At 41.3% G+C, this 13,112-nt stretch overlaps 1 protein-coding gene across 1 annotated transcript in view; it reads left to right on the top strand.

The window, feature by feature from the left end:
• LOC126236052 (signal peptidase complex subunit 2) overlaps positions 1-8,098 on the top strand; it is a 57,425-nt gene extending 49,327 nt beyond the window's left edge. Inside the window, exon 5 of the mRNA XM_049945091.1 lies at positions 7,615-8,098. Within this exon, the coding sequence (XP_049801048.1) occupies positions 7,615-7,801 (187 nt within the window). The 3' untranslated portion in view covers positions 7,802-8,098. The remainder of the gene's footprint in view (positions 1-7,614) is intronic.
• Positions 8,099-13,112: the final 5,014 nt, after the last annotated feature.

Genomic DNA, 13,112 nt, shown 5'->3' with positions numbered 1-13,112 from the left:
AACATTACAACAGCATCCAGGAATGGGTGTACCATGTCACACAAGTGAACCATCATGCCGCTGACTTATCCATCCCAAAGTCCTCGGGTCATCTTAAGAGATGACCTGTACCTTGGTGGACAGATAAGTGCTGTTCAGGGAGCCGGGACAGCCGTGTGGCTCTTCGATGATTTAAATGCTGCCCTACAGCAGGAAACCTCATAGCCTTTAGAGTTCCGAGAGCCAATGCTCGTTGTGTAATCAAGGAGAACAAGAAAAGGTCATGAAAAGTGTTCCTGGACTCTATCAACTGTTCCACTTGTTTTATGAAAGTATGGGAAGCCATCAGGAGGATTTCTGGTAAACACAGTCATTTACCAATAGAAGCAGTGTTGAAACAGGGATATCTCCAAACAGTGCCTGGAGACATTTCTCAGGCACTGGGAGAGAATTTTGCACAAACTACTGTCAATGCCAGCCAGGATCCAGTGTTCCATTGGTACCAACTGACTGAGGAGGGGGGAAAATTGGGCTTCAGATAAAAGTCCAAGACTTAAAACTACACTTTATCCACAAGGGAGGTGGAAGCAGCCCTGACTGAGACTCATGATACTGCACCTGGTCACGACAAAATCCAGTAGTGCATGCCACAACATTTTCCAGTAGCATCAGAGGAAATCCTCCTCAAATGTTTTAATCTTATCTGGCAGAGAGGTAACTTCCCCATCTCATGGAGAGAGGCACTTTCAATACCTCTCCTCAAGCCAGAAAGGACCGCACATTCCCAGTAGTTATTGGAGTATCATCTTAACGAGCTGTGTAGGAAAGACCCTGGGGCAAATTCTTAACCGTCATCTGGTCTGGTTGTTAGAGACCAGGCAACTCCTTAGCCACTCTGTGTGGATTCCAGAGATTTCAGTCCACTGTTGACAATGTGACTTTGCTAGATGCGGCTATTGACCAGGCTTTCCTTCATAAACACCACTGTATTGGCATATTATTCAATATAAGTAAGGTCTACGATACTACTCGAAGACACTGTATTCTCGCTCAATTGCTTCAATGGGGTTTTCGTTGCCACCTCCCCATCTTCATGTGGTCTTTCCTGTCTCGGTGGGTTTTTAGTACCCAAGTTGGTGACTCGCTGTCATATTGTTTTGAGCAGTAGAATGGTGTCATTCAGGGTAGTGTTGTAGGTGTTACCCTCTTTGCCATAGCAATAAACAATATCACTTCTACAGTAAGGAGTCCTGTACAGTGCTCCTTATTTGTGGAAGATTTTGCAATTTTCTGTTCCTCCTGCAGTGTTGCATCAGCTAGCCATCAGCAGAGGTTAGAGGAGAAGGCTGCAAAGACAGATTTTCAGTTTTCTGCAGACAGTGTGCATGTGTGTTCATTTTAATCATTCTCATCATATTTTCAATTTACCTGCCTGCATATGAGGGACACCGTCGTACATTTTAGAAACTCGGCTCGGTGAGGTTCCTGGGCCTCATTTTTTACTCCAAATTGTCATGGTTGCCACACTTGAGAGACCCGAAAGTCAGGTCTTTCAAAGCACTAAACATCATAAAGTGCCTTAGCCACAGGTCTTGGGGAGCAGTCAGGGCACGTCAGCTCCAGTTTTATAGGGCTTTTGTGTGTTTGTGGCTGGAATGTGTGTGCACAGTGTATGAATCGACAACGGCCTCTTATTTGAAGTTCATTGACACTGTCCACCCTGAGGGGATTCGGCTGGCCAAGGCTGCTTATAGAACCAGTTCCATGCCCAGTTTCTGTACTGAGGCTGTGGAGCCATCTTTTACCATCTAGCACAAACTCCTCATGGTGCATCAAGCATGTAACTTTCTCGCAGCTCTGACTTCAACCGCATACCACACTGTTTCTCATCCGCCTCTGAAACGCCTTTTCTCCATCTGTCCACAATGCCTTTTGGGATCCGTGTGCGGTGTGTGTTGGAGTCACTCCGTGCGGAGCATGTACAACCTCAGATCCAGGCTGGTTGCTTCAGAGGGAGTGATTTAGATTTAGTGCAGTACAGGAGAAATTGCACTCCTTTTGTTTTAATGCAATATTTTGTAACATTTTAAATGAGCACCACAACTATGTAGCTGCCTTTGTGAATGGGTCTAAGCAGGGGACTCCATTGGATGCTCTTGTCGTTTTCTCAGTTTGTGTCCTCAGGGTCCAACTGCCTCAAGAATTTAGTGTCTTTGCTGCAGAATTGTATGTGGTATTGCCTCCATGGAGTAGATGAGATGTTCTTCAAGTGCTAAATTTCTTGTCTGTTCCAATTCTCTGAGTGCCCTCACTCTATGCAGTATTTGTACCCAGCAGGTAAAGTAACCCAGGATGCCTTCCTCGAGCTATGACGACAGGAGAAGATGATGTCTTTCTACTGGGTACCAGGTGCATGGGTAGTGTGGGGAATGAAAGGGTGGATCTAGCAGCCAAGGTGGCGTGTCGTGATCCTCAGTTCTTTCAGTGTGCCATCCCCCTGCATGCCCTCACCTCACTGTTGAGGTACAAAGTCATGTGTCAATGGGGAGATGAGTGGCTGGAAGTGACTGGCAATAAGCTCCTTGTAGTAAAGCCCACAGCTCGGTCGTGGCGTCTCTCCTTCCAGCCACGTTGACGGGACGAGGTCCTTCTTGCTCCTCCTCACATAGACCACAGCCATAAGACACGTGGCTTCTCACATCAGTGAGAGAACCCTCCAGTGTGTGGCGCTTGTGGTGTACAGATAACTCTGCGCCACATTTTATTGGACTGTGCTTTATTTTCTGACTAGGAGGCCGCTATGGATTTGCCAACAGATCTACCCTCTATTCTAAGTAAAGTTCAAACAAATGTAATTCAAGTTTTAAAGTTTTGTGAATTGTCCAATATTTTTCCAAACATTTTAGGCAAATAACTTTAATGTGATCTCAGGGTGACTGGCTCAGCCATGTTTTCTTGTAAGTGGCCAGTCAGTCACATTACCCTGTGCCTTTGTTTTAGTTCCTTTGTCATTTTACATGTATTTTAATCTCCTGTATAGCACATTTTAGTATTTCTTTGTTTTTTAACTGCATATGTTAACATTTCGTTCTTTTATCCACATTCGTTTCTTTTAATGTGTGTAAGTGTGCTGATAACTTTCCTGCTGGGTGCCCATAAGCTCCAAAGAAACAGCCCGCACACACACACACACACACACACACACACACACACACAGTTCCCAGAGTCTTGCATACATTGTGAGTCCCCAGAGATTATCAAATGCCAAAGCATTTTCAATAAGTGTGGCCATTACATGCTTGCAGCTGACATTATGTGCTAATTTGATGCCCAATTAATTGCATCATTAATCAACTTATTTTCGTAGTCACTCAACACTATTTTTGTTGGAGCTTAGCCTTTAAATCTTTCCCCGTAATTTCCATTACTTTGTCTCGTCTGCCCATGTTCAGCCAGAGGACCTGTATTGGTGTGGGCTGAGTCTCAGGAGCCATCTGTGAGCCTGTAATTGGTTACACAGAAGCTGCTTCTGGGCTTTAGCCAAGGTGTTCCTCAGTCAAATTGGCCTATGTGGTATAGGATTGGCTGATTCTTTGTCTTTCAGTTTCTTGAAGATTATCGTGTTTGCTAACTTTCAGGCTGGTGGTACTCATCCCAGCCTTAAAGCTTCATTTATTAAATGTGTTAAAATGGGCTAATCTATTGTGCTACTCATTTAAGGGTCTCGTAAGTGAATGCTGTCTAGGTCTGGTGCATTTTTAATTTTCCTATGGCTAGTGCCAGTTCTTCCTTTTTGAAGGAGCAGATGACAGTCTCTGTTGGATAGTCTATCTCTGTTAGAGCTCCTAAATTGGTGCAGTATGGATTGTCTGTGTTTTGATTGTCATCGGGTAGGAACGTATAAAGCAGAAATTCCCCTGTACGTCTCCATCCCTGTGTGAAGGTTCTGTCATCCCGTCTAAGTCCGACTAGCAAAAATGGTGTTTTTGCTCTCTCCATCATCAGTTTGTACAGTGCTTCCCATGTGTTGTCACTTAATTGGGTTTGTACATACTCATCCCAATGTCTTCTCCTCACTTTCAGTAGCAGTACCTAATATTGTGCCTTTGGCTCTCTAAACTCCCTGTAGCATTTACTGCCCCCTGGTAGTATCTGCCTGTGGTCTCAAATTCCTTTTGAGTCTGCTAGGTTCATTTAACCAGGATACATTTCTTTTACTCTTATCTACTATTGTTGGGATTCCAGTACCTTGTGCTTCTTGCAGTGTCTCTATCAGTATATGTATCTTATAACCAATGCTCCCTTCAATCTGGGAAAAATCATGCAGTCCTAAAAATTCTTGTAATTTCTACCAGTCTACTTTATCAAACAGAAATGTCTTGTTGTGTGTTCTTGTATCGCGTGTGTGGCAATACTTGTGATTATGACATTATGATTTCTGTATTTAGCTGTGTTGATACCTCCTCTTTTATATTTGCTATTGTAAAGTCAGTATTTGATTTTACTCCCACTCTGTTGCTACATGTGTGGGGTTGGCTCTCCCTGTTAACTACATAAAGGTTATTCATGTGTATATTGTCGTAACTGGATTGTCCCCATGTATCTGTTTGTGGTGAGTCCCACAGTGTTGAATATGTGTTGACTTAAGCAATGATGATTTAACTTTTTATGTCGTGCACCTTATTCAAGTGTGTATATCTGTTCTCCACACAGATGGATCTCAGCAGAGAATTACACATAAATTTGCAAAATTACTTATGTAACATTCCTTGTGCGCATTTCTACCATAACTGTGTGGTCAGAGCATAGTAGTTAGATGTTTGTTCACTGGCTGCTGGTTGCAGCTTTTGGATCAGTGGCCATTTGATCACTGTTGGGGTGCTTGCAATGCCAATCAGCTATGTGTTCCGTGTGTGCAGTTTCTGTGAGCACAGCACATCACATCCACACATTCCTTGTTGTGACCTTTTACAGCTCTGTGCTCAGTGCTTCCCATAGCATTTAGTTGGAACAGCTTCATGGGCATTTGGTGAAAACAAAGCACTTCATACTCATCCTGGTCAGATCAAGACTTACACAGGTCTCTGTACACTTGATCAAAGTTGAATCCTACCGATATCCACAAACGTGCTACCCTGCGAATTCTAGCAGTCCACAAGGATCATTTAGAGATTTTTGATCTTAAAGATCATTTGTTCTGATTGTTCACTAGAAGAAAATCATATTGTGCTTCCTTTCAGGTGCCTTACGCTTGTGATGAAACACTGAGCAGTTTAAAAGATGTCTCATTGTTCTAGTCTGTTAGTGCACGTGTTCTCCTGTAGGAACAATTTAGTCATAGATGCAGTTTTGTTGGATTTTATATCTCCTCATTTTCTTTCTGTGTTTTATGGTTTTTGATTAATTTTTTTCTTTGTTTGTGTTTTTTAGATGATTGGTTTTGTGTGTCATGTTGTTCATGGTCTGCTATATCTGACTTGGCTCATCTGTTTGTATGCTGTCATTGTTGTCAAATTGTTGCTTACCTCATTTTTTGTCATCTGCTGTACCTGTCATGGATGCTGCAGTCATTGATCTCTTGTGAGAATTGGTGTCCTGCTTATAGTGTCTATTGTGAGCATCCGTGTAATCCCATAATACAAAGTGTGCTGACGTGATGAATCAGTTACTATCTGCCGTGTCGTGTTCCCTTTTTGTAATGTATGTTGTCATTTTTGCAGTCTGCTTGCTCCCTTTGGTCACCCACTTTGTGTTCTATGCTGCTTAGCTTGTTTGCTTGTTGATGTGTGTTTCTGGCCTTGGGGTGAGCAATACGTGCCTCCAACAGAACGGGCTCTTCTGCGTCATTCAGTCAGTATTCTGCCGAATCCAAGGTTGTAATGTAGGATGTAGTTTCCCTGAGGTACACACACACACACACACACACACACACACACACACACACACACACTTCCTTTAACTTATACATTCCTTGTTGATGACCTCATACTCTGATTCTTCATTGTGTAAAGTTAGCCATATTTGAGTACCTGTACATTGATATAGTTCATACTTCAGTTGCCTAGCAAGGTTGTAGTCTATTAAGCCCTGCATTACAATGTATTCTATGTACTATGTCATAGTAATATATCTAATATGCATGTTCGTGTGTCGAATTTGGCCTTGAAGTCCGTTTGTCATAACCATGCAACCACAAAATGCAAGGCATGCGTTCTGGTGGAGGATGCTTTGTACTTCTTGCTCACTGCGTTGATACAGGAGTTTACTATAGCTCACACACCACGTCAGTGAACATATGTGTGGTTATATTCAGCGTGTGTGATCTGTCATAGCTCATTGTATGTCACACATTCCAGATCCCTTGCCTTGTTCCTGTCCCTTCTTTGCTTGGTATGCACGTAACATTTTCAGATTCCCCATAGTCGGATTTGACTGAAAGATAAGTCAATTTGAGAGGTCTGTGGTGGGGGGAAATGTAGGACTCCATAGTGTCTGAAGGACATATAATTGTTTTAACTGTTACTTCGCTATGCCCAAAATTTCGATAAAACATTTTGGTATCCATAGCGAACATAAATTTATATTGTGGTTATTGTCAAACAATGGAAACTCCAGGTAGGAATATAAAAAAATGCAGAAAAAGATAGATTGCTACGTACCGTAAAGAAGACACATCGAGTTGCAGACAGGCATGATTAAAAGACACACACACACACACACACACACACACACACACACACACACACACCTCAAGCACACAACTGCCAACTCCAGCATCTTGGCTGCCCAAGATGTTGGAGTTGGCAGTTGTGTGTGTGTATTTGTCTGTGTGTGTGTATTTGTCTGTGTGTGTGTTTACTGTGAAGGCTGTGGCCGAAAGGTACATGTTAGTCTCTTTTAATCGTGCCTGTCTGCAACTTTTTTTTGGTTATAGAGTTGCCCAAAATTTTGGTTTCTTGACCCACAGAAGTTTTTGACCATTATATCTAAGACTGTCATAAACAAAGATTTACAGTAGTCACAAGCTCATATCTCTGTGGGTTGCACAAACTATAGTCTTTCATAATCACATACTGATTATTTATATCCTAAGTAGTGCTAGAAACTAACCAGGTTTACTATGAGTTGTAATAACAGCATGAGTGAAAAATAGGTTTTTAAAAATCCTATTTTCATACATCAAGGACAAACATAAGTGCAGCAAACTATGATAAAAGATGGTAAAATCATAATCACTTAAATTGGAGCCCATTGTTATTTTAATAACTTGTAGCTCATCTCGGTACTTGGGATGTCTGGAAAGGTACAGATTGGAAAGAGAAACTGCTAATAAAATTCGCTGCCTAGAGTGGCCGAGTGGTTCTAGGCGCTACAGTCTGGAACCGTGCGACTGCTACGGTCACAGGTTCGAATCCCGCCTTGGACATGGATGTGTGTGATGTCCGTAAGTTAGTTAGATTTAAGTAGTTGTAAGTTCTAGGGGACTGATGACCAAAGAAGTTAAGTCCCATAGTGCTCAGAGCCATTCTTTTTGCTAATAAAGTTCTGTTATTTCAGGAACTTCGAGATGAGTTGTTCTTGCTTTTGCATTTTGGGAACTGTTTTGAAATATATTTGTTTTTCTTCTGTTTACAGGTATGATGATAAGTACAACTTAGTGCTAACATACAAAGATGGCAAAACAGGTTCTGTAAGAGAAGCAACAATGGTGAGATCTGTGGCAAACTTTATAGATGAAAATGGTTGCCTTGTGTATGAACTTCTTGAAACAGAAGTTTCCAAACTGCATAACAGTCTCCTTACAGAGCGCAAGGAGAAGTAGCAGTATTTGACAGGAGGGCCTGTTTTGACAGTCTATAAATTGGCAGGCTTCAATTGCTCTGTGTGTCAGTGGGAACAAAGACTCCTCTTTGTACATACAGCTGGACTGCTATTTATTTATCGTATGCCACACTCTCTGAACAGGATATTGATCCAGTGACTTTTTACATGCAAATGCGGGCACATTGCACCATGTGCGAGTTTCAAGGAACGGTACTGAATGGGAAAAATTGTTGATTTGGTGAAAATGATACTTAACTTTGTCTTTCTTGTTTCAAATAAAGAAAATTTAGATCAACTCTGTTTATTTAATTTACCATAGACAAATGTTTTTTAGTACTTACACTTTTATTATGTGTTTCTGTAATACCAAGTTTTCTAAACAAATTATTAAGCAGACTTAATGGAAAATACTCACCTTACTCCCAACAGACACAAATAAAAGTGCACAGATTACTCTGCTTTTTAACTAATATCCATTTCTTGGGAAAGAGAGGGATAGGGTGGGAAATGTTAAATAGGAAGGGCATGTCGTTCAAACCCCAGGATGAGAGGTACCCACCCGTTGTGATTATTCTCTATCTTTTTGGGGAAACTAACCTCAGAAAAAAATAAAAACAAAAACCATCTGAACAGGCCTTGAAGGCCTAATGCTACCAACCGGCTGCCATGTCATCCTCAGCCTTTAGGCGTCATGGGATGCAGATACGGAGGGGCACATGGTCACCACACAGCTCTCCTGGCCATTGCCAGTTTTCGTGACTGGTGCCACTGCTTCTGAATAAAGTAGCTCCTCCATTGGCTTCACAGGGGCTGAGTGCACCCCACTTGCCAACAGCACTTGGCACACCCAGATGATGACCCATCCAGGTGCTAGCCGAGCTCGACAGCACTTTAACTTCGTTGATCTAACAGGAACTGTTGTAACCAGTGCAGCAAGGCCATTGGCCCCTAACCTCAGAATGTGGAACATGAGATTTTGGATCCCAAAGGGGTCAGTAGTGGACCCACTCTTCTTCATAACCTACATAAATGAGTTTGATTCCATCAGAACAGTTGCGCACAGCAACAGGTGTATATTTCGAATAAGGAAAAGGGAATTCAGCAATCTGTCACAAATCCAGACTGTATTTCACTGCATATCTAGATTTCTCTTATTGTATAGCTGTCTTCAGTGCTAATAATTCGAGAAAATACCCAGGAATCAGTATTAGAAAGATGTAGTCAAAAATAACATTTTAAAATAGTAGTGACAACATATTAGGTAATGTACTATTTAAACTGAGTCATATAGTCTCGATAAGATTGTGACAATGTACTATACAACTAACACATACATAACCAGATTCTAACGAGGCTGTTGTTTACAGTACAAGTAGCCACAGCTTACATTACATGGGTAGAGCAACATGCTCTATATCACTAACATCAATGCAAAATTACCAGTTCAATTTTTTGCATAAAATTGAGGATAAAATTAAAAACTGAGACCGAGTAACCTTCATTACATTTAACAATTTTTGCATAAAGCAAATACATGTTAAAATATTAAAGATAACAATATTATGAAAAGGAAAGTTGCTGCTCACCATACAGTGGAGATGATGAGTCACAGATAGGCACAATAAAAATACTTTCACAAATAAAGCTTTCGGACAGTAAGGCTTTTGTCAAAAACACACACACACACACACACACACACACACACACACACACACACACACACACACACAACTGTAGTATCATGCAGCTGAAGCCACACTGCCCACTGGCACTGATTGTGATTACAGTGTCATCACATACCTATCATAAATAATGTTACAACATCATATGAACTGCAGTGCCTTAGCTGCAGAGAAGAAAAGAAGTGCACAAATTGTGTTATAACTGAACTTTTAAGAGGTCGCTTCAAAATGTATTGGGTGAAATTGACATTAAAGACATTAATAAGTAAGATAACAGCAAAAAACACCCTCAAATAATAATAGATTTTGTTCTTACATGATGAATTGCCAAGTATTATATAAAGAGAAGAACTGTTTGGCATGCTGCAACCCTTCCTAAGAAGTCTTCTGCCTTCAAATAGGAGACCATCAAAAAGCTCCCAGAAATGGTTGCTTTTCATCACCACCTGTTCATTTAGCAGGTCGATATCAGAAGACCTTGGACGGCAAAAAATCACAATCTTCTCCAGTAAGTCCATAAATTTGCCTTTTTCAGTCAGATCAGTTCGCAAGTATTTGCAACCACAAATTGATTTAAATTTCTCATGCAAACTGAGATCCACAGAGCATGTGACATTTCCAAATAGCCTGATATGTGTTGTTTGTTGTGCACAGTTGGATGGCAGTCGTCATATGTTCCAATTGTAGCTGTTCTCGAGCAATAATGCTGCTCACTTCATAGCCAGTGTCTATAAGGAAGCATTAATTTATTGTGTTGCCTAACACACTCGGTCTACCTCTGTCACATGTAGACGGGACAAAACTAGGTCTTCAGGCTTTCTCAGTGAGGCATTGTCATCCTGGAAAATCATATTTTTCTGTCTCGATAATCTGCATCATATGTGCACAATATTTTGATCATGTAACTCACAATTGAAATATTGTGCCAGTACAATGCAGATTACAAGCAAAAAACCCAATTTTCCAAGGGGACAAAACTAGTTTGGCCCACTTGCTTGAGCTGTAGGCAACATTGTTGTGTGCATACTGTGGACTGCGTCTTATATTTTGGTGGTTGCATGGTGTGAAGAAGGTCTGTGCCCCACTGCTCAAAAGTGAGTGAAACCAACACAGCCACTGACACATTCCCTCACTGCCGCAAGGTATGTTTTTGAGACTCATGGACTTGGCAGTCACAGCCGGCCAAATGTCATGCTTCCAAATGTCTACATCTGCAAATCACTGTGAGGGTGCATCACAGAGGGTACGTCCCATTGTACCATTTATTAGGGTTTCTTTCGTTCCATTCATGTATGGAGTGCAGGAAGAATGATTGACTGCCTCTGTGCATGCAGTAATTATTCTAATGTTATGTGAGTGATACCTTGGGGATTGAATAAGTCTTTCCTTCTCATCCTCTCTGGTAAGTCTCCCATGACGCAGTGTTCTGGGTGACTTTTCCGAACCCTACCCATTTTCTTGTCCAGTCCTTTTCCTTCACACCTCTTCCATGCCCTCAACCCTTCTGCCAGAGGAAGGAGCCATTTGGCTCTGAAAGCTCGCATATGTAAAACCTTTTTTACATGTGTGTTCTCCTGCCACCGCTTGGCGAGTATATTTTTTATCTATCCAATTACGTTATGCTGTCAAAAAATGATTAGTTTTGTTATTATACGGAATTATAGTATATTCCTAGATCATCATTTAATGCTGGTTCTTGAAACTTTGTTAATTGATTTTCTCAGTTTAGTTCACATCTATCTTCAAGAGTCTTCCAGTTCAGTTCCTTCAGCATGTGTGTGACTCTCTCTCACAGATTAAACAAACCTGTGACCATGCATGGTGTATACATTCACTATCCCCAGTTAGTCCTATTCAATATGGTTCCCACATGCTTATGCAATATTCTAGGATGGGTCTCATGAGTGATTTGTTAGCAATCACCATTGTAGACTCATTGCACTGTCCCAGTATTATACCAATAAACCAAAGTTACCACCTGGTTTACCCACGACTGAGCCTATACGATCATTCCATTTCATATCCCTACAGTGTGTTACACCCAGGATATTTGTATGAGTTGACCAATTCCAACAGTGACTGATTGATACCGTAGTCATAGTATACCACTTTTTTTTTTTTTCATTTTGTGAAGTGCACAATTTTACATTTCTGAACATTTAAAGCAAGTTGACAATCTCTGCAGCACTCCAAAATCTTATCAAGATCTGACTGAATATGTATGCAAATTCTTTCAGGTAATACTTCATTGTAGATAACTGTGTCATCTGCAAAAAGTCTTATGTTACTATTGATATTGTCTGCAAGATCATTAATGTACAGCAAGAACAGCGAGGGACCCAAAACACTTTCCTGGGGCACACCTGAAGCTACTTCTACATCTGACCATCCAAGATTACATGCTGCGTCCTCCCTACCAAAAAAATCCTCAGTCCAGTCACAAATTTTACTTGATACCCCATATGATCATACCTTTGACAATAAGCATAGGTATGGTAGTGAATCATGCTTTTTGGAAATCAAGAAATGCAGCATCTACCCGATTTCCTTGATCCAAAATTTTCAGTATGTCATGTGAGATGGGTTTCACATGATGGATGTTTTGGAAATCCTTGCTGGTTGGCATTGAGGTCATCATTCTGTTCAAGATACCTCGTTATGTTTTACCTCAGAATATGTTCTAAGATTCCACAACAAATCGATGTCAAGTATATTGGATAGTGTTTTCGTGGATCACCACCCTTCTGCGGTTTTTTCCAAGACATGGGCACAGTATTTTGTTTGAGGGATCTATGATAGATTATAGTTGGAAGAAGGGGTACCTCAGCCATAAATTCAGTATATCACTCTCGCGAGGGCACGTAATTGCTTGGGTCTTGTTATCTCCTCTTGGGTGCAGCCAGCATGTCATGTCAGGAACGTGCTGGCATTGTTCGTTTTTGCGTGTCATTTTCAAGTATTGTTATTGCTGTGGGACTGCGAAGAGTCTGTCAGACAGAAACAATTTGTTTTCCCTCATATCATATTCATGTGAAATCACCCCCAACTGGATCTGAGGCAGTAATTTAATTAACTAGAGCATGCTTTCCGGCATAAGCCAGGTTGATTGATTCATCTCAGCATCTGAGATGGTGTCCTACTGCCCAATTTTCCCTCATGAATTACTAGCTGCAGCTGTTGCTCTGGTGTCTTGGTGAGTTGGTGGAACAGCATTGCCATAGAAGGGCCTGTATGACATTACTAACAATGTGGGCAGAATCCCATATGTTGCATAGTAGAGTTGTTAACTGGGCAGTATAATTGACGATTCCGTAACTATATAGTATGAATTCAGTGATCATAAAATTTTTTGCCAGGTGTTCCCATTGGAAGGTCAGTAGTTTAGGTTGAGAGCTCGGTTGTATATGTGGTCCACAGAAGTCTTGTTGGGGATATGCTGGAATGTTTGGTTGAAGGTCGATGGTGGACAATATTCTGTGAACTGTGTGCGGTGTGACCAAAAATTCAAGGGTCTTCTCATGTCGCTCAATCAGCTGGGGGCGGCATTGGATTACAAGTAGTCATCTGTACCATTTCTGATGTGGGTGGATGGGTAAAGTCACACAAGATGCTGTACCTGAATACTAT

The sequence above is a fragment of the Schistocerca nitens genome, chromosome 2 (assembly GCF_023898315.1).
Source record: "Schistocerca nitens isolate TAMUIC-IGC-003100 chromosome 2, iqSchNite1.1, whole genome shotgun sequence".
NCBI classification, from domain to species: domain Eukaryota; kingdom Metazoa; phylum Arthropoda; class Insecta; order Orthoptera; family Acrididae; genus Schistocerca; species Schistocerca nitens.
The sequence above is the reverse complement of the archived record's forward strand: the minus strand, read 5'-3'. Positions and strand labels throughout refer to the sequence as shown.